General features: G+C 34.2%; 2 protein-coding genes across 2 annotated transcripts; both read right to left on the bottom strand.

Moving 5' to 3' along the window:
• Positions 1–2,696: 2,696 nt before the first annotated feature.
• On the bottom strand, positions 2,697–3,554 carry LOC144555732 (uncharacterized protein At3g17950-like). Its single transcript, XM_078304143.1, has 2 exons — positions 3,408–3,554; positions 2,697–3,308 (listed from the first exon to the last, which is right to left on the bottom strand). The coding sequence occupies exons 1-2, from the start codon at positions 3,480–3,482 to the stop codon at positions 2,844–2,846; spliced, it is 540 nt and encodes a 179-aa protein (XP_078160269.1). The 5' UTR covers positions 3,483–3,554; the 3' UTR covers positions 2,697–2,843.
• Positions 3,555–11,915: 8,361 nt separating this feature from the next.
• Positions 11,916–15,399, bottom strand: LOC144555592 (alpha/beta-Hydrolases superfamily protein). Its single transcript, XM_078303985.1, has 6 exons — positions 14,851–15,399; positions 14,010–14,345; positions 13,515–13,573; positions 13,245–13,373; positions 12,880–13,015; positions 11,916–12,382 (listed from the first exon to the last, which is right to left on the bottom strand). Exons 1-6 carry the CDS (start codon positions 15,211–15,213, stop codon positions 12,110–12,112), a joined length of 1,296 nt encoding a protein of 431 aa, XP_078160111.1. The 5' UTR covers positions 15,214–15,399; the 3' UTR covers positions 11,916–12,109.
• Positions 15,400–22,136: the final 6,737 nt, after the last annotated feature.

Here is a 22,136-nt window from a genome sequence, read left to right as displayed (position 1 = left end):
AAACATAATTCGGTCCCTCCCAGACCTTTCTCTCTCGCTCTCTCGCTATTTTGGATTTATCTACAAGGCCGTTATGGGGCGTCACGGGCATAGGCCGTTATGGGGTACCACGGACATAGGCCGTTATGGGGCATCACGGACATAGGCCGTTTTACCCCATAACGGATAGGTTTTTTTCGGTTTTTTGTCCGTCCGGTTCAGTTATTAATTAAGGTCAAAACCTGGCCGTGATAAACCATAACAGCCATTGGCCGTGATTTCCCGTCCCGTTTCCTCTATTTCTGAAAAAAATTCAAAAGCTTCATCTAATCTCGATATTTAATTAATATTTTTTCTATTAATAAAAATTTCGGAAAAATAATGTGTTTAAAATGACTGCTACCGAGGATGGCTCTGTCTGGCGACTAATCAATATGACAAAAAGCTACATTTGCTGAGCATTTTGTTTTCTTCTAGGCTTGTATTTATTCTAAGCTGAAAAATTGAGTATAATGTAATTTTATTTTATAAGAAGGCTGAAAATATCAATTTGTAGGGGTCAATTATTCTTATAAAAGGGAGGAAAAATAAATCTGATAACAAAATAGCTTCATATATTTTTTTAATATTTAATGTCAATATGAGACGGACACAAGGAGTTGAATCCATTAACTTTTGGAACTACTAGGACAGTTGCGAGAAAGGAGATCAAGTGCCTTTTGCCACCTGATATAGATCAGACGATCAGACGATCTCATCGATTTCCGATTAACGGTGGAGATTCAATAACACCTGATCAACAGGCATGAACCCATGAACTGTTGGGGTTATCCATAAAGGAGCTGGGGAGAGATTCAATAACACCAGCTATTTCTTCTGAAAAAGTGAAAAAAAAATATATATTCTTTTTTGTTTGCTTGTGGGCTTAGAAAGCCTTAGAGGAAGGGCATTGCAATCTTCGAAGCGGATTCCTTACTTTAGGCCCGTTTATAGGCTTACGACGATTTACTTGTTTCAAATACAATCCAGCCTTGACTAATTTTGATGGGCTTAGAAGACCTAGTCTAGAGAGGCTTTCATCACTCTTTTATGGACCGGAACATGCGTTTGTCTTCTTATTTTCCCGATGAATGGCACGACACGTTTATTTTACTAATGTTTTTCATGAATTATTAACTCGTACAATCTCGAGGGAAAATCCAAGGACGATACAGTGACTCGAGTTGAAAGAATCATAGTACAGATTAAAAAGCAACTGGGTTAAATACTTAAATTGTGCGTTCCAGCTGGGCAGCCAAGTGCACTGGAAGCTCCAATTTCGGCTGCTGGGGGTCAATTCTCTTCTCCTATTGAACTGATTGGATTCAACTAAAATAGTTTCAGGCAAAGTAGGCCGTTAATTTCAGATCAGACGGTCCATATCAATTCTGAATTTAGATCCGTCCTATCTGTTCGTCGGATTCGAAATGAACTGTCCACATCTGCATAAAACACTTCATGTTCGCCGTGCAGGTTTTAGATGGAAATTTGATGGGGTTTGGCTTACATTCCAATGAGTTCAGATTCACTAACTCAATTTTTGGGTTTTAAATCGGGACCATCCGATTCGAATCCGTGATGATATATTTGAAGTGGAGCGCATACATCTCGAGAGATGAATTCGAATTGCGAAGCAATCTCGAGCGACGGATTCGAATCAAACAGTCTTCATCCAAAATTCAAAGATTGGATTACTTTAGGGGATCCGGACCCCATTCCAATTGGGTGTTTGGTGGATGAACTCGTATCCTCTGCATTAACTCAAAAGGAAATCTTTTGAGTTAATGCATCTCGACCATCTAATCCGTTTTAAGATTCGTGCCAATTAGATCTGCACTATTATTAAAGGTCCTCTACATTATAAGCATAAACTAAATTAGTTTCATTTAAAATCAGACGGTTGAGATTCATTAACTCAAAATAGAATCTTTTTAAGTTAATGCAGAGGATACACATTCTCGGTGGACTGAGTTTGGTCACACACTAGGAATTTCCTAGGGTAGTTTCCATTCTCCCAACTCCAATGTAAATTTTGAACCAAATGAAACCTGAAGTCAGATGAATTTATTATTTCCCAATTTCTCTCTCTCCTCTCTCTCCTCTCTCTCATGGAAAGCTGCCAAGTGAAAAGCTTCTATTGGAGACTCTCTCCTCTGTTACTTTATCCAACACAGCTAAAAATAATTGAAGTGATGTATAACTAGTGTTTTAATAACTCAAGTGGGACTAACAGACCCTACTGAACCGGACATCAATATATATATTTTTTATTTTTTATTTTCTTACAAATTACAACAATTTTTTTTTCAGCATATCTATTTTTTAATCTAATTTTAATTGATTGACGGGATAGCAATTATCAATTTGTTAATTTAATTTTAATTTTAATTGATTAGTATTGTTATGTTATTGTATATTGATTTTATTTAATTTAATTAATAATTATTTTATTGATATTAAGTATTTTAGAAAGAAAATATAATATTTTATAACTATTTCAACGGTACAACCGAACACTCATACTGTCATATAGTATATTTTCATAATTATTCACATGCATACTTATGAATATGAATTGCTGCAAATAAAAAAAAAGTAGGTTTTTAAATTAGTTAAATTCCATTCACACAATCCGTGACAAATAAACAAGTCCTTCAATTACATGAGTGTTCTATTCTTTCGCTTACCCAAAAAAGGGAATCGAACTTGAATTCGAATAGTCCAATACGATAATAGAAATCAAGCGAGCAACTCGCACATAAAAAGAAAAAGGAAATCGAACTTGAATTAAAAAAAAAAAAAAAAGACGAGAGAAAATAGTTCCACTATCTTTCCCCTCCGCTGCATATCCCAGTAAGCAGTACCGGCAGCCGTACAAGCGACGACACCTCTGCCACTTTCTTCCTCCTCTCGATCATTGTATCATTAGCCGGTGGTAGAACTCTACCGTTCTCAAACAATCTCCCCTCTTCTCTCGGCACCGCCTCACCACCGTAACAGATCTCTGCCTCAATCAAATCCCCTGCATTGTTAATCCTTCTTTCCACCTGGAGAAATTCCCCCAGCTTCGTAGGCCCCGCTGTATTATCACGACACAGCCTCCACCACCCGCTCCTGGCCCTCCGTCTCCGACGTCGCTTCTTCCGGTGGCTCGACGGAGTGGTAGGTTGTGGAGTGGTGGAGATAGGTGGCGGCTGAGGTCGGATGGAACGGGAGGAGGTGGGGTTTAATGTGACGCCCATGAGTGTGCCTAGTGTGGTGCTCCGGTCGGGGAAGAAGGAACCAGTAGACTGGGGTGATTAATTAAAAAAGGTCCTCGTAATTAGTGAAAAATAAAACGGCTGCAGTATAAAACGAAAGATAGTGAGAGGAAGGGGAATGCTGCTTACCTCTGTATCGAGATCGGAGGAGGAAGGGGAGGAGTTGGTCGGCGAAGAAGGGATGTCATCATCATCGACCTCCATTAGTGGTACCTCAGAGAAAGATTCAGAGAGAGAAGGAGAGGTGGGAATTAGAGGAGACTCGGGAGACGACAGGAGAGGAGTCGTATTAACGTATAATATGAGTTTGAAATCCCAACCGTCTGATCAGAATCCGGTTTATTTTCAGAAGATAACAGAGTTTCTGTTGCGCAGTGTGGTGATCTGGTTTATTTTGGACAAGACACGTAGCGGTGGGCTAGCTTAATGGCATTTTGTGCGGTTACGGTTACTGGTGGGTCATAATTTTTTTTAAAAAAAACAGTGAGCATAATATTTGAGCTTTAATTTTTTTATCTATTTTTTAGCTGAACATTTAATAATTTTAATTAAACTCGTGTGTATAACAGTATAAGCCTATAAGGCAAAGCAGGTTTTTAGTCTACTTTTATCTCCTATTTGAATTTTTTTTAGTCTTTTAAATGCATATAAATTAGTATAATTTCCAATAGTTTAAATAGCGATTATAGCGGTATAACAGAATGGTTAAAAAAAATAAGCGATTGCACTAAGTAGCTAGTTATAGCACCGATAGCTAGTTATATATCATCCAGAACTATAGCTTTTAGGGTCCGAAAAAACTATAGTGCAGCTATAGCCTATTTAGAACATTGATAATTTTTTAATGCATGAGTTTGAAAAATATTTTTAAGTTTATTTGTATATTATTTAGAACTTATTTTGTTTTAATCTATAAGTTGTCAGAATGTATGTATTTTAATATAATTTGGGAACGCAAAGTTAAAAGTATTAAATATTTGAAAGTTAGGAACAGAAAAAAGGGACAAAAAACCAGCTTCTTAATTGTTTTTCATTTCTACCGAAATTTTTATTAATATCCAAAAAATATATTAAATTTTAAAATCTACACCTCATGCGTAGAAATTTCAAAATCTGTCGAAATCATTAATCTCCGGTTTCATACAAACTTTATGCAAAAAAAAATTCTGATTCTAGACAGTACGAAATCAAAGATTAAATTCCCGATTCTACCCGGTTCTAATTTTTTTTTTTAAATAAACAACTTCTTTTTTCATTAATACGTGTCAAACTTGCAAAGCTTTGAGAGTCTTCATTAATACATGTCCCAGCATGTTTCTGTTTTTAATTCTCCATTGAACACGTGCAAATGAAAAAAAGTCATGACAATTCTCTATTTAATATATAAAAAAAGCTTAGAATCAGGGATTAATTCTCCGGTTCTTAAAACCGGAAATTTAATCTCCGGTTTCCCTGTCTAGAATCGGAAATTTTTCATACAAAAAGTTTGTATAAAACCGTAAATTTAATATCCGATTTGAACATATTTCAAAATTCAACGCACTAAGATGTAAATTTGTAAATTATTTATTAATTTTTGATATTGATTAAAATTTCGGTCATTTCTATATATATTTTCAGTTTTCCAGAAAATATCACATCTTTTCAACTTAACTTTTGTCCGCGTCTAATTATGTAGTTTAATTTTGTTATGTGTTGTCAGTTTTATACATGAAATATGTCTCCTTGTGTTCTAAGTTCTTGTCGCTTCTCGTTTTGGGGCCTCATTTCCTGGGATTCCATGTGAACAATACAACAGAAACCATTGTCGTATCTTATCTTATCATATAATTACCATCTTCTTCTTTTTTTGTGTTCTGCTTACAGCGCCAGCTTTTATCTGAAAAAAAAATGGTCCCAACAATTTTTTTTTATTATTCATTGGATTATTCGTTCATTATTGAAGCTACTACTTGTCTCATTTCTAAACAGGTCAAAGTTTGATTGTTTGACTGTTTGACTGTGATTCATACTACGAGACAAAAGCAATAAATTTGAGATTTAATGATCATAATGCACATCTCTAGACTGATATAAATCTGTTATCTGATGACTTGTAATTCAAATGCATTTAAATTGGCAGATATGCCTACCAATAATTTGGGTCTGTTTGGTATAACTTCAACGATAATTTTTTTTAAAATTAAAGCTCCTAAATTAATTATCGTTTGGAATTTTCTCCTGGTTCAATCCTATGTTGGAATTTTATGATAGAAGACATATACTACGTAATATCATTATAGAATAAAATTGTATGACTTGCTTTTTTAAAATATACATTCTATTATGCTAAAGAATACACGATTGAGTTATATATTCTGAAAATTATTATAAGCAATTTTATGTTTTGTCGTTCAAAGGGAAAACTGCAGCATAGTTTTTTCAATTGCAATCAAAGGAAATTTCCGTTCTTGCCTAAGGGCTCCTTTGTGAATTTAATATTTTTTTTTCGAAACCTTGGTAGGACTACCTAGGGCTGCGCAAAAAGTTCTTAGTTCGTGATTCGATTTGAGTTTGATTCGAAAAAAAATTGCAATTAATTTGATTCAAAATTAGTTTGTTCTGAAACAAATCAAACCAGTTCGGTTCGAATCTTATTCAAATCAAACTCAAACTGAGTATAATTCGTTCAAAATTGATTCACAAACTATTTACGTTCAAATCTCAAATAATGCAACTAATGGATTCAACCATCAATCTTTAATAATGCAAGAACCAAACTTATATCAAAGTTCAAAATTGTTAATATAATGGTAATTTATAATAGAAAAATATTTCAGCAGCGTAACAAATTAACAATGGAATAAGTTTCATTAGACTAGGTCCATGCCATGATTTTAATCAATCTAGCAGCGTAAAAGGTAAGAGAATCTTGAGCTGGTCCATAATCCATCAGTGTGAATTTGTGAAAGGTAAAATGAAACTGTGTGAATTTTGTTCTGTGAGAAGGAAACTATTGCATAAACTACCGATATAACTAGAGCTGCCAAAAAAAATTATAGTTCGTAGTTCGATTGACTTTGATTCGAAAGATTTGTAGTTCAGAATTAATTCGATTCAAAATTAGTTCGTTTTGAAACAAATCAAACCAGTTCGATTTAAATCTTATTCAAACTCAAACACAAACTCAACTGGGACAATTTCGATTTGATTTGATTCGTTTGAAGCCCTAGGACTACAAAAGATATATTCATTAAGTTGATTACAACATCATTCCTAATATGTTACAAAGGACTTCGGGTGCTTCTTTTTTATAAATTAAATCTTGATTTGTGAATTTTTCTTATATATATTTTGGTTTAACGTGTTTGTAATTTTCATTTACTGCTTCTTTTTAATAATATTTGAGAGCTTGATCCTTGTTTTTAATTAGAAAAGTCCGATGTGCATGAAGTATGTTTTGTTTAAGTTTTCAACTGATGTAAATATTATTTTATAGAAAAAATGAGGATTAAATCATCCAACTAATATTTAACGGAATTTTGTCTAATTGAATTATTTTTTTAATAAAGAAGCAATGACCCAAATTTGATCACCGTTGTCACTTTCAAAATTTAATTTATTTGTCTGATTTTTGTTAAACACTGAAGCAATGGCCCAAATTTGATCACCGTTGTCACTTTCAGATTTTAATTTATTTGTCTGATTTTTGTTAAATACTCGCCCTCCTCTTATTTATTTTCCATCGACCTTTCATTTATACCGTGTAATATTAAGCCTTTTTATTTCTGAGCAAGGGGATTTTTTTTTTTTTCTGAAAACAAAAAATATCACTTTCAGTAAAATTCTTAATTTGTTTATCACTTTCATTTAACGGGATAATTTCGAAACAAAAATATCACCTTCAGATTTTAAAATTGTTTGTTTATCCCATGAATTAAATTCAAGCACAGATCAGTTTTGAGTGAATTTGCCAAAATTGTCTATTTTTACCTCTAACTTAAATCAATGAAAATAAATATAACCGAGTTTGAAATCTGCAAGTTTTTACATAAAGAAAATAAAAATGAGAATCAAACTTTTGAGCGTTAAATGTAAAATTTAAATTTATAAGTATGATATTGAACATAAAGATAGTCTAATAATCAAATTTGATACAATTAATATATTACTTAATGATGCATCAAATTTGCAAAGTGCATTGACCGAATTCGAGTTTTTTTTAATGCTTAAAAACTAACAAGATATAAATGAAAGTTTGAAAACTCCGCTCACCTTGGAGCTCCGCACAGAAGGAAAAAAAGTTGATTCAGACGGTGAAAGGAAGACGGCGGTTTTGAGAGTCGATTTGTGGCTAGTTGCTTCACTCTGCTCCTTCATCCGCCCCCCATCGTCTGTCCAGTTCATCATGTTTCGTCTCAATTGAGCGGATGGTTTTGTTTAAGAGTTCCGCCGCTTATTGTCTTTTTCGTTCGTCTCGACTCTCCGGGTTCGACTGAGGGTTTGTGAATCCAATCTATCCTGTAGTACCTACTATATCTATATGAGAATAAGGTATGTGCTGTTGGTTGTTGCTGATGACGAGTTGTCTTCTTTCTTCTTCTTTCTCCTCTCTGAGTGGTGACTGTTCTAGTCCGGTTGATTCAGTTTCTAGTTCCGGTTTGATTCAGTGACATCTCAGCTGAGTAGTGACTGTCTTGATTCGGATTGATTCAGTGACCTCTTCTTCCTCATCTCTGAGTGGTGACTGTCCTGACCCGATTTGATTCAGTGCCTCTCGGCTGTGAATTCCTCTGGGCGACGTCAAATTCGAAAAGAAGAAGACCGGAAGGCTCGATGTGGCGTAGTCCGCAAGCAATGCAATTCAAAGAAATTACTGCTGTGTCTACATTCTTAGAGAAGAAAACCGGAAGGCCAGCCTACTTGCTATTCGGGTGCGAATAGACCAATTCGCATTCTCTGACTTCACGTATTTTTTTATTTACTGATATAGCAAATTAGATAATTGTACAAGTAACTCAATGTATAGGTTTTAATGCTTCTTAATTTAAACAAAAGAAAGCTACTTTGTAAATTACTGGATTAATGCCTACAGGCTTTAAACCAAAAAAAAAAAAAAAAAAAAAATTAAAACTTACAAGGAGGAGAAGACGAACTTCAAAGGGTAACTTTGTATTTCTCCTATTTCAAATTATAGCTCATCAAATAATTAGAAAACTTCTCTAAAAAAAATTAATTAAAAAATGTTGCTCAATTTAAATTACGTGTCACTGCCATCCGTTTGCATAATTGGTAACATGTGACTATATAACTAAATCCGAGGTTGTAAAAATTATAATTAAAGTCCAATGATGGTTGTAGATTCTAGTTTGTCACTCTTTCAAGAAATGATAAACATGCAACATGGTTGCCGAGACCGAATCGTCTGCCCTCCGGGGGCAGGAAATTCCCACTCCCAGAGTCTCTACGGGTGGGGCCCCATTTAAAAACAGTAACAATAGTTAAACTCTTAAACAGTAACTGGTCCCACCCTGCAGACGATTCGGTCTCCATGGTTGCCTGACCATCTATGTATATTAATTAATGCATTTAAAATCTCCAATCCAAAATCTTGTTAGGCGTGAAAAAAGAGCATGAATGGTCACCATTTAATGACCATACATCCAAGTGACCAAGTGTACATATCTCAACATTAACATTAAACAAAGTAAATAGCTCCAAGATTGAACCATGCTGTGATGCCTAGTGCATAGATAGTTTCATTCAAGGTACCAGGCATAAAAGCACTGCTAGAAATAATGATAGAGGCTGGGCCACATTTGGAGCTACTCATGATTCATGATTCATCAAGCAATTTTTCCCTTTCCAATTTCCGTATATAACTTTTTTATCAATTAAGACAATATTGTACAAATCCCAAGGAATAATTATATCAAGAGTTGGGTTAAAATTCTCTATTAGGTCCTGCTGGCCTCCAATTGAGAATGAATATGAGCACAGAAATTAAACTGAAAAAAATTGTTTTTGTGAGAAAAAAAAAATTTAATTAAACTGAATTGTTTTTTTCCACGGAAACAATAACGTGGCCGAACAGAGTCTTAGTTTTTTCCCTTTCTAATTTCCGTATATAACTTTTTTTTTATCAATTAAGACAGTATTTGGTACAAATCCCAAGGAATAAATATATCAAGATTTGAGTTAACATTCTCTATTGGTTTTGTCCGCCATCATGTTTCACATTTTTATTTCTGTTTTTAAAATTTAAATATTTGATTGAAACCACTCAATATAATTTTTATATTAAAAATATGTTTGAAGACCAAATTTTATATTTTTTGAAAATTATTTACTATTTTTTAAAATAAGTACAAAATCAATGTTTTTCATAAGATTATGGATCATTCAAAGACAATATAGTAATTTAGCACCTACCTAAAAAGTTAGTAAAAAATTATAAAAATTATAAAAATTATAAAATTTCGTCTTTAATTACATTTTTATATAAAGATCATATTAAGCACTTCGAATTCACTGTCTATACATTCAAAAACAGACATAAAAATGCTGGACACGATTGGTGTATAAAACCAATGTAGCATTTTAATGTCAAATTTTAACCGAGTTAACTAAAACTGAAAATCTTAAAAATCTCAAGATTTGAACTTCTCTTAATCAAAAGATTGCTGAGATAATAACTCAGCCCCAATAACTTGAATCCTCTTGTCAACATCCCGTGAGAGTACGTAGACATCTTGGGTCAAGTAACCTTTCTGATCCGGAATCGGATCCGATTAATTTGAATAGAATATGATTTAGAAAATATAACCGGTTGAATTATGAATACGATTACAAAACTAATAATTTAATATCTGATCCGGATTCGAACAGGAACCGTTATTGTAATGGATAAAATATGGATTTGATTTAATTAATCCAACCCATAACCGAATCTGATCTGATACCGGTATAAATGTCATGTTCACCTTTTGCCTATAAATTTTTTAAAACTAATTAATTAGTTTCTTGATTTTTTTGTCTACCATATATTTGCCTTTGTACACGGATCCATTAAAATTTATTGCTCTCTTTGTTGATTGAAATAAATTGATACTAATATTCTATTCGTGGATTTTTGGAACTATAGAATGAAATTATCATCTCCAATATTTTACTTTCTAAAATTATCTCACCTTTAATATTTTAGAGCAAATTTTAATTTATATTATGATGATATATTATGTGAGATGTTTGAGAAATTATAATTATATTTATACGTAAATGATTTCTCAAATGCTTGTGAGTTGCGGCATGTACCCACTCCGGATTTGGATTCGCTCCAGATCCGAACTAGACCTAATAATCCACAAACAAGTTTTGAGTAACTATTTACCCAGAACTGAAAGACTGAATCCGAAATATTTATGGATAGATAGATATCTAGATTCATATCTGATCTGATTTAAAACTAATAAGTATATGAATCCAAATTCGTACCCAAACACTTTTAGATTACAGATTCAAATATAATAGTATCCGGATCATACCTAATCCGATAGCACCTCTAGTAAAATGATGTGCTAGGTTTAGATTTATTGGTGCATATACTATTGTTTCTTTGTCACATGCTTCCATCACACCAGAAAGAAATCCTACCTGATTTCTTTCTTCAGATTTCAGAAAAGGACCTTATGTCTTCTCAGGCAGAGAAGCCAAGCGGTACCAGTCTTACCAGAAAAAGATTGTATATGCTTTACGTCTGCCCATTCCATACTCATTTTAACTTGTTTTAGTCCCCACACTTGAAAAACTGTCGGATTTTCTCTGGAAAGAATCACTTCTTCTGTTGATCTGCTTCAATACAAACTAATCCTTCAATTTTTATGCTTTTTTGTACAGAATTTTTTTGGCATTTACAGGAAAAGTGCACAATAAAAAGGTATATCAAGGAATCAGTCAATAGTTAGGCTGTCGAATCATTTTTATTTTCGTTTTTGAGCTGGACCTGAGATTGAAGCATTACCACGTGAACTTGTGTGAAAGCTGGAAAAGGTTGATCTCTGCTTATATTATCTTCATGTCTTGGCACAGTGGGACTGGGATGCTCTGGCAATGATCAGTGTGCTTTTCTTATACAAAAAAATAAATAAAAGTTGATACTTTTCTTCCACTCCGGTTCACTACTCTAATTTGTTTTTACACAAAAGTCATAACCTTTTAAATACACTAATGGAGCTGTCTATATTACTATTGATTATTTGATTGAGGCACCTTGATTGTAACTAAAAACACGTCTTCATGATGTGCCAGTTCTTGAAATACGCAGTTTAGGTTTGAATCAATGTCCATAATAGGCTTTTCAAGATCTATTGACTATTGAAAAGAAAAGAAAAAAAATTAAGTATTGGTCCCTGAATATTCTTAAAAGAAAATGAACATTTCTCTTCAAAAAAAAAAAAAACCATGAACATTCATTTGCATCAAATTTATATTCGAGGGCAGACTTGGTTCTTATTGAAATGAAATTGAAGGGCCAATAATTGAATATCAATCTTAGCACGTCTATATCATGCACTCATTAAAGGATCTTTTGAACTTATCATGATATAAATCGTGTATTTACAAATCCAGTATGGCATAAATGTAAAATAATCAAATTAATTATTGCAAATTAGGAAAAATAAAGAATCGTGATATACATACTTAACACCAAACTGAATTAACAACTTGCAAGGGCGCTCACTCTGAACCCATCCCTCGCAAATTCTCTTTTTGTACAAAATGACAGTGCCGATACAAACTATAAAAGGAACCTTACAAAAGGAAAGAAAATATATACCAAACAAATACCAGCATCACTCCACAACAATGTCTTTCTTCAACTTCATCCTGCCAGAAGAATTTTTCACAAAAAGTTTCTCCACCAGCTCGGCCCAGTTTGTTTCTCCTGATTTAGATCCAGAGCTTGATGACACAACTGATTCTTCTTCATCTGGGTCAACAGCATGCGGCACGTGCAGTGTCACAGCCTTTTCTAATGCTATCCGGTGCTCTTGTTGAAGGCTCTGCTTTCTCAACATTCTTTTCTCTAGTTGTTGAGTGTCCTTTTTACCTGCTTCCTTCAATAGCTGTAGAAATCTAGCCTTAATTAGGTACTTAAAATAAGATGTTGAAATAATACAAAGTTACAAAGTTAACATCTATGCAAGGAAATATACTGGTATTTTGGGCCTTTTTGCCTGGAAAAAAGAGAGGAGAAAATTGTGCAAAGTGAAAAAGAAAAAAGATTTCAAATAGTTATTCTAAAGTTAGAAGCCCAATAAAAGAAGATCCAATTTTGGGCCAGGTACTTTCTAACACAATATTCAAGAAAAAAGCCTCATCCATAGCCCAGTTAGTCCTTCCAGGCCCAAATCAGTAAGCCTAACCTACTTGTACTCTTTTTAGCAGAAGAGAAGTAATGTGCCCCCTGTAATATATTCAAATCTATCCTAGTTGAAAAATCATTCCTATCAAACCAAATCTTTCAGCGAGTGGTTACTTGTGAGAGACTAATTGGAATATATAAACTATTTTAACAAAATAGCTATACTAAACAAAATAATATTATATGAGTTTTGCTTGCCTGTAGAGCCTTCTTTGCTTCTCTTTCAATCCAAAGAATCGCATGATCTGATGTAGCATTGCATGACAAGACAATATGCTCAAATCTCCCTTCCACTGGGATTGCAGTCCTTACTTCAGGAGGGAATCTTCCACATCTACACAAGTCAGTCCATTAATGAGTCATTTTATTGAAAATTTAAAACTAAAACAGAAAAAAGAGAATGTTAACCATAATATGCTCACTTCGGTTAATTTTAAAAGTTGAAAAACTATTTTTTGTGGGAATACGAGTTTCAGCCTAAACTTCAATCATCACAACTTGTGTGAGAAAACGTTTTTTTAAAACATTTTTAGAAATATTCCAATGAGATATGAACATCATACCTGCAAAATTTTCTTTCCACAATGTGATACATTCGACCAGGAGCATACAACCGCCTCGGGTCCCTCAGCTTCCTCTTGTCTTGCTTCAATGTGTCTCTCAAACACGTGAAGAAAAGCAAACACGGCAAACTGTTCAAAGCAGAAACACCTGGTGTAATGTAAAAAATAATATCGCATGCGGAAGTTGATCCCAAAAATGGAAAATGCAATCTCCAAACAGCAATATATTTGATTGGAATATAGGCAAACTATATCAAAGGGAATGCTTACCAGAAGATGGATTCAAAAATATTTTCCAAGGGAGTTGGTGTTCTTGGCAAAAAGTCATCCTGAAATAGTTATATTTGTTGTTAACCAAATTGCTTTCCCAGTAATATACAAATGTTTTCCAAGAATACCAAAGCATATTTATTTGCATAAGCAATTTAAATGCAAAAAAAAAGAGGATGCACATCAATTGTTTTTTACCCATTGCAGCCATTTCAATAGGTCACTAATTCAATTAGTAATTCAGTACTGTATACAAGCTGCAGTTTAGTGTCAGTTAGATGTTAGCTATAAGTTTAAGCACATCCACTAAAATTTTACTTGATTTGTTTCCATCGTTCTGAAATTCAAAGACTCAATGACACAGAAACCATCTTTCTGACTCATGAAACAGTGCACTTGAATTCCACAACCAAATAGTCAACTTCACGGTCCTTGTCCGAAATGATAAAAAAAATGCATTATTGCTGAACTTTAAGATGCGCAAAAAGGAATCACCTGAAGAATGACAGAGTTAATAACATCTGCATATTTGACGGCAAGATTGAGTGACATGCACCTAGCTGGGGCGACAGCGTAACATCGCACCTGGCTCCTTGGGATGCCACCGAACTCATCCAGATGGTTCACGACAATAATTGTCATGAGCGCAGCAATGCCGGAGCCCAGCGAGTGGCCCGCAAAAACCAGGCTGTAGTCGGGCCCCAACTCCTCCAATAAATTTCTCAATGTCGGCCCCTCCCGGTTCAAAAGCCACACGGCAGCCTTCAATAATCCATGGTGCACGAACCCCCCGTCAAACATTTGCATCCCCAGCCGGTTATCCAGTAGCACCTATTTCAATTGTAATTGTTGAAATGTCAATGGCTATTATTATATTTATTAATAATTATTTGAGAAATTATTTCATTTGGAATGGTAGGAAGCCAAAAGTCTGCAATTATTTCATTTGGGAATGGTACCAGGGATGTAGATGCTCTAATATATGGTTGAATGTACCTGTAATTCAGTTGTTATTGTACAAACGTACTACCACAGAATTTACAATTTTTGTAATTCATACACTATTCTATTACTAGAAAAAAAGTTAAACAAAAACCAGAAAGGGACGCCATTCTATTGCCTAAAATAATTTGTCATTAATCATTATTCCCGCTGTTGAATCTATTTCTCAGCTAAAATATGTTATTTATAGAAAAATTTATTCTGCCAAGACGAATTTTGGCAAGAGACATCTCCATCCCTATTAATTCCATAAAACAAGCATTTATCTCATCTAACCTCAACTACCTGTCTCGTTCTTCCTCATAGCAACACATGCTAGCAATCAACCAATTACCTTGTAATCACTGTCACGAACGAGATTTAAGCCACGCATGGCCAGTACGATCTCCTTGTGGTCTCTATCGCCATAAATCAGGTAAGGCGGCGACTTCTTCTCGGTCTCCTCGTAGCTGACCCGCTTCACGACCCACTCTGGCTTGACCCGGTACGCGTCCGGCGGGACGAACTTGGGGTTGTGGAGGTCGGGTTCGTAGACGGCCAGGATAATGCCACATATGCGCGGGATCGGTTCGAAATCGTCAGGTTCGGCAGGGGGCCAGTTCTCGCTGTCGTACGCGCCGACGTAGGTACACCGCTTCCACATCCACCGTGTGCAGCCGAAGCACACAACGCACTCCAGCCCACATGTCACCGACATTACTGAGTTGCTGTGCCTCTCTCTCTTACTGAATTTGAACTGGAGTTGTTGGATTGCTATTGGCTTGGAGTAATCACCAATCAGCAGTTCATTTGTTGGGCTGTAGCTTGGGACTTGGGAGAGGAAGGTGCCAGAGACAGAGTAGCTGGGCCACAATTGGGAATTGACCTCGAAGAAATGAGAAGCATAGAATCAGAGGCGAAGTGGAGCTGGTGCGGGCAATGTTCTCCAGTATTTTTAAACATTTGGAATCGGAGTTTATTTTCCCATATTCTCCATTTAAAAAGAAAAGAAAGTTTACAAAGTATGTGTATGTTATGATTATGAGGCAAGGATCCGGTTTGGTGGAATGGAGAAGAGCCAACTCTTGTACAGCACCTTTGGACTTTCTTTTTGGGCCAGACTTAGACGGAGGTAGTGGAGGGGGGTCCGGATCCCCTAAAGTAGCCCAATCTTTGGGTTTTGGATCGAGACCGTCCGATTCGAATCCGTCGCTCGATATTGCTTCGCGATTCGAATTCATCTCTCGGGATGTGTGCCCTACTTCGGATAGATTATCACGGATTCGAATCGGACGGTCCCGATTTAAAACCCAAAGATTGGGTTACTTTACTGGATCTGAGCAAAAGGGTTTTAATAACCTGCCGACTCGTCACTGGTCAATTTTTTTGGTGTATTACATTAGCAACTTCATCTTTCCCATTAACTTTTTGGATTCATGTGACAAGCACTACTGACAACCGGAAATTGAAAATCAATTTGTCAGTTTTTATCGAAATAAATAATTAATAATTAACATGTTTTATCTATTTTTTGGGTTTTTCTTAGAATCGAAGTTACCTTAACCTGTTGGAAAGGGTATCCGTAAAAGCAAAGATCATGCTGGTGGGAATTAAAAAGGTGGCCTTAGTTAAGCCAGTGTTATTATGTTGAGCAAAGAATTAGTTAAGAAAAATTATTTCAGGTGTTACACCCTGGATTATGGACTCAGCTTTGGACCGTGACTGGATCACCAATCAATTATATAACAGTGCTTGAAATCGAATTAGTTATTAGTATATGCAGAGTTGTTTGTACGGTTGTACCTAACGAATTTTTCTTTTCTTTTTTCAATATGCAAAGTTGTCCGATTTTATGCACGAATACTTTTCTGAAAGACCAACTATGTCATCAATAATCAATGATGCATACGTTCTCTATTTTAATTGAATACAACTAAGAATGTAAATGCAACGTAGGAAGCAGTGGAGCGTGATATGAGCAGTGGGGCATGAGCGCTGTGGAGGGAGAAGAATAGAAGACTTATCTCAAATAAATAGAAGTTGGTACATCGTCTTATAACATATACGACACTAGAAATTGAGAGCTGGTTAACATACAGTTAGCTAGAAACTAGAAAGAGAGGTCATCTAATCATGAATGGTTAGATGCAGTGTCATTATGTGTTCTCCGGTGTATAGATAGTAAGGGAGAACATGTATGTAGAATTTTAGTTTGTAAATAATTTTTTTATCAATATATTAGTTACCGGCATTTGCTGCCAACCATAAAAAAAGAATGTAAATGCAACTATTATTCACTATCAACTATCAAAAATTTAAAAGCCCATTACTCACGTGCAAATTTCACGAACTTAATTGGCAAAAATGATATCACTATTCACTAATGTTCGAATTATGATGGTAATTTATAATTTTTATGTTTTATATTCCTGAATGTGTCAATTATAAATTAATTGTAAGTTGATGCAGACATTTTTAGACAAATTTCAAGTTCAGAAAGATTGTTAATTTAACAATTAATTGTGACATCAATATTTGCAATTTGTTTACAATTTAATATTATATAGAGTGAAGCAATGCTAGTATGCAAATTGCACATTTGCTCCGTACATTTAATAAATATTTTTGTTTTAAAGATTCAACTAGTCGATCTGAACTGTTTAACATGATCTTTTCTTTCATTAACAGATTTTGGTATGGTCTTATATTGATACTTAAAAATTAAAATTCAATTATATTTTTTAAAATACGTAGAAACTTGCAAGATAAAATAAAGATAAAGCATATAAAAATGTTTTGTTGACAGTACTTATCATGTGTTAATTCAACTTTTCAGCTTGAGGGTTCAAATGCCTCCATATTTTTGTGCCTCTATCTCTCTCCATTATTTTCAAAGTTCAAACAGTCGATCCGAACCGCTCAACTTAACCTCCATACTAAAATATGTTTGGAGACCAAATTTTATATTTTTAGAAAAAAATTTACTATTTTTTTAAATAGGTACAAAAATACTGTTTTTAGATGGTTCAGATTTACTGATTTTGTATCTATCTAAAAAAATAGTAAAAAAATTCCTAAAAATATAAAATTTGGTCTCCAAACATATTTTAGTATGGAGGTTAGGTTGAGCGGTTCGGATCAACTGTTTGAACTTTGAAAATGATAGAGAGAGATAGAGGCATGATGGAGACACAAAAACATGGAGGCATTTGAACCCTTCTCTTTCAGCTTTCCTTGTAAGACTTTAATACGGTAAACAAAACAAACAAATAAAAAAAAATAGTTTGAACGTGCCCCCCACTCTGTTGAAAGACAAAGACATAATTGTAAAATTTATTCGGTACACTTTAGAATTGACGTAACCCGTGCAAAATATATATATATATATATATATAGAGTACGGCTAACGCGCTTCCTCTAGCATATGGGCCGAAATGCTTCCTGTGGAAATTTGAAATTTCAAAATCCAAAAAGTCGATCTGAACCGTTCATCTTCTTCTCCATATTAATATCTGCTTGGAGACCAAATTTTACATTTTTCTGAAATTTTTTACTATTTATTAAGCCACTTTGAAAATCGCTGATCCAACGGTAGCTTCTGATTTTTACTGTTTGGTAAGCCACCGTTGGATCAGCAATTTTCAAAATGGCTTAATAAATAGTAAAAAATTTCAGAAAAATGTAAAATTTGGTCTCCAAGCAGATATTAATATGGAGAAGAAGATGAACGGTTCAGATCGACTTTTTGGATTTTGAAATTTCAAATTTCCACCGGAAGCATTTCGGCCCATATGCTAGAGGAAGCGTGTTAGCCGTACTCTATATATATATATATATATATATATATAGATAGGCTACGGTGAGTTGCGAAGTAAAACGCGTTTCTACTTCACGCCGTATTTTTATTTTGAAAGTCCAAACGACCGATCCGAACCGTTAGATGTTTAATCCATATTGAAATGTGCTTGGAGACCAAATTTTACATTTTTTGGAATTTTTTTACTATTTATTAAGCATTTTTGAAAATTGCTGTTTTGCTGTGAACAGTGAAAAACAGTAAAATTTTCTGGACCATCAGATCAGTGACTTTCAAAATTGCTTAATAAATAGTAAAAAAATTCCAAAAAATGTAAAATTTGGTCTCCAAGCACATTTCAATATGGAGAACAAGATGAACGGTTCGGATCGACGTTTTGAACTTTAAAATCGCAAAATATTAGCGTGAAGTAAAATAGTCGCTTTACTTCGCAACTCACCGTAGCCCAGCTCATATATATATATATATATATATATAATTTTTTTTTTGAGAGAGAACCTGCCCGGCTGCCCCATAAGGAGAAATGTGTATCCTCTGCATTAACTCAAAAGAGAATCTTTTGAGTTAATGAACTCAAAATATTCTCTTTTGAGTTAATGCAGAGGATACGAATTCCATGAGGGGAGAGATTCCAACAGAGCAGTTCTATAATCCCTGCGCTTCATGAAGTAAAAAATGCTGTTAAGATAATTACCCGTCAGGAGAAACTTTCCTGATAATATTTATTCGGATCTGAGCACTTGATGTCCTTTGCAATTTGTTACTGCCGCGTTATTTTTTTACATAAAAAGATCATGAAAGTGAAGTTTCTAATTTTAAATATTTATAAAAATAGTTTAGTCAGATTTCAAATATACTATTTTATCAACGAAAAATATTATTTTAAACCAGTGCTGCGATGATAAATCGGACGGTTTGGATCAGACAAAATCAGGGTTGACCTTGGTAATTAAACATCAATGTTGATTGTTTGGATTTGATCGTTCCAGCTGCATCAAATCAATAGTGATCCATGAATTTAAATCTTAACAGGGACAGCTTTGCCATATCCCAGCAATTAAACCACCAATCGCTAATCTGTCTAATACCAGACTATTTAATTTCTTTGCCCAAGAAAATATATGTCACTGTTTGACAAAACAAAATGATTATTATATACAAAACTGCTGGCATAGAAGATGCTATTTTGAGACATTTCATTTTAGTCACGTATTTTAGTCACAATCAATTACCAAAAACCAAACATTTTTTGCTGAAATTATCAGCTAAATATTTAATTTGCCTTGTTCTTCTTAGATTGTACCGGCAGACAAACAACTATAAAGAAACTAAGAACTAACATCTATTTGTGACTGCCATGTTCTTTTATATTATTTCGTTTTCTTAATATTGTTATTTTTCTCTTTGTTTATAATTTTATTAAAACTTTCTTTAATATTTATTATTATTTTCTCTTCATTTGTTTTCTTCTTGTACCCTATACCCCTAGCTTTGTAATTTTTTTTTTTAAAATGAATCATATATAGTAGGTATTCCGTTTAATTACTATTTTAAAAGATAAAACAAAATTAGGTAATAAAAAGCTAATAATTAGTTAAGTAATTACCTTGTAATTATGGCCATGCTTCAGATTCAACCCTCGCATCGACAACACAACCTCTTTATGATCCTTATCCACATAAATCATATAAGGCGGCGTTCTCTTCTTGGCTTCATCATAACTAACCCACTTGACAATACACTCCGGTCGGATCCTGTACTCCTCAGGCGGCAAATAATCGGGATCTTCGAGGTCTTTTTCATAAACTGCCAGGATCCCGCTACATATGCGCGGTATCGGATCAAAGTCTTCTTCTGTAGCAGAAGGCCAATTCTCACTATCATAGGCACCAATGTAGGTGCACCGTTTCCATGCCCATGGCATGCAGCCGCAACAGAGGACGAACTCAAGCCCGAAACAAACCGACATTGTCTTTTTTGTTGATCAGTTTCAAATTTGGATTTTTTTTTGGTTTAATGATTTGAGCAGTTTGTTGGTTGATTTTGGAGATTAAAAAGGGGGAGGTGTCAAGGTCAGAGGAAGGATGGATTGGGGAAGAAATTGTCATTTTTTTTTTTTTTAATTTTCTGTTAACATGTGATTTGTCTGGTAATATTGTTTTGAAATTGAAATTGACCACTCACAATGAGGAGGATGAAACTTGGAAGCGAGTCAAAACTGGGTGGTGAACGCGGGATGTTGTTAGTGCCACCAGCATTTTTTTAGCCTTTCACCAAACTTTCTATCGTCTCCGGTTTTAGAGAAATACAAGGCTTCTAAAGTTCTAATTCGGACTTTGACCGATGTGTCACATCACTCGTCTCTCATACTAATTTAAATTTCTGAATAATTTTGAGGCGAAGATAATTAAGGATTCATCGTCCTCTTTATAATTTTTATGTGAGTTTATTTTTTTCGAAAGAAGGGCTTTATAATTTTGTATACTTATTACTTTTTCTATGGTCTTTTATGAGAATCGAATCTGAATATTTCCATAGAGAGGTGAGGCAGACTTATAATTTTATTTTTGTTTAATTTTCTTTACAGAGGCAAAAGAGTAGAACTAGGGTGTTTTTAAGCTCACCAAAGTGTTTGGTGAGCTTAACTTAAAAATCCATTAAATCGGATTCAAATAACAAATCCGATCCGTTGGAACCCGCCTATCTTACGTGTGATACGTCTACATGTAAAATTTTTAAACATTCGAATTAGTTTAGTACAAAGTAAATTGGTCAAAATTAGAAGGTTAATAAATTAATTTTAGTGCATTCATTTTTTGAACTTTTTTGACCGCTTGACTTTATACTAAATTAATTTGAATGTTTAAAATTTTCACATGTAGACTCATCACTCGTAAGATAGGCGGGTTTCAACGGTTCGGATTCGTCATTTGAAATAGATTTGATGGGTTTTGGAGTTAAGCTCACCAAACACTTTGGTGAGCTCAAGAACACCCTAGTTTTACTCGAGGCAAAATACTTTATACTTTTGTCTTATTGTCTTTCGTATTATATGAAGAGAAATGTTCTGGTACCCCGAGCCATCAAACTCGAGCTTGTCCCTGAACTGGTTTAACTGGGTTTAACCGTCCGCTAATAACGAAAATTTATTAATTTACCATTAATTAACGAATCACTGTTTTAACGCATTGCTGTTTTACGTTGATTGTTTTAAATGTTAGCTTTGCACGGTTTTGTCCTACGTTTTAATTTTGTGGACAGTCTGTTAGGAGGAGTTGTAATCACTAATCCCCGAGCTAGTCCCCTAGCTTGTTAATAGTATTGTAATCATTAATTAACTACTTACTACTTTAACTAGTTAAACTAGTTATAAGTACTTGAACGTACTTTAAAGTACAATTTAAACCCAGTTAGCTCGGGGACAGGATGGGGGATTTGTTCTAATTTTAATTATGCAAATTAACAGCTTTTGATATTTAATAACTAAAAAAATAGTCTTCATTTTGAACAATTAATCTATTAAATGAAGATTTGTCAATGTTTGTAAACACAAGTTTATATGCTTTAAAATGTATTTGAAAAATAAGTTTTAAAATGTGTTTGTAAACACAGGTTTATATGTTTTAAAATGTGTTTGTAAACACATGTTTATATGCACAAATTTTCAATGCTTTGTTTATGTTGTTTGCTTGCCAGTACATATTGGTTGACATGCTTTATTTGTTTACATCTACTGTTCCTGACACATTCGCTACCAGACAATAGCCTTCCTACTTCTGTTACTGAGTGCAAATGTTAGCGTTGCGATCCTGAATTTATAAAGC

Source organism: Carex rostrata, chromosome 6 (assembly GCF_964058835.1).
Source record: "Carex rostrata chromosome 6, lpCarRost1.2, whole genome shotgun sequence".
Classification (NCBI taxonomy): Eukaryota; Viridiplantae; Streptophyta; class Magnoliopsida; order Poales; family Cyperaceae; genus Carex; species Carex rostrata.
The sequence above is the reverse complement of the archived record's forward strand: the minus strand, read 5'-3'. Positions and strand labels throughout refer to the sequence as shown.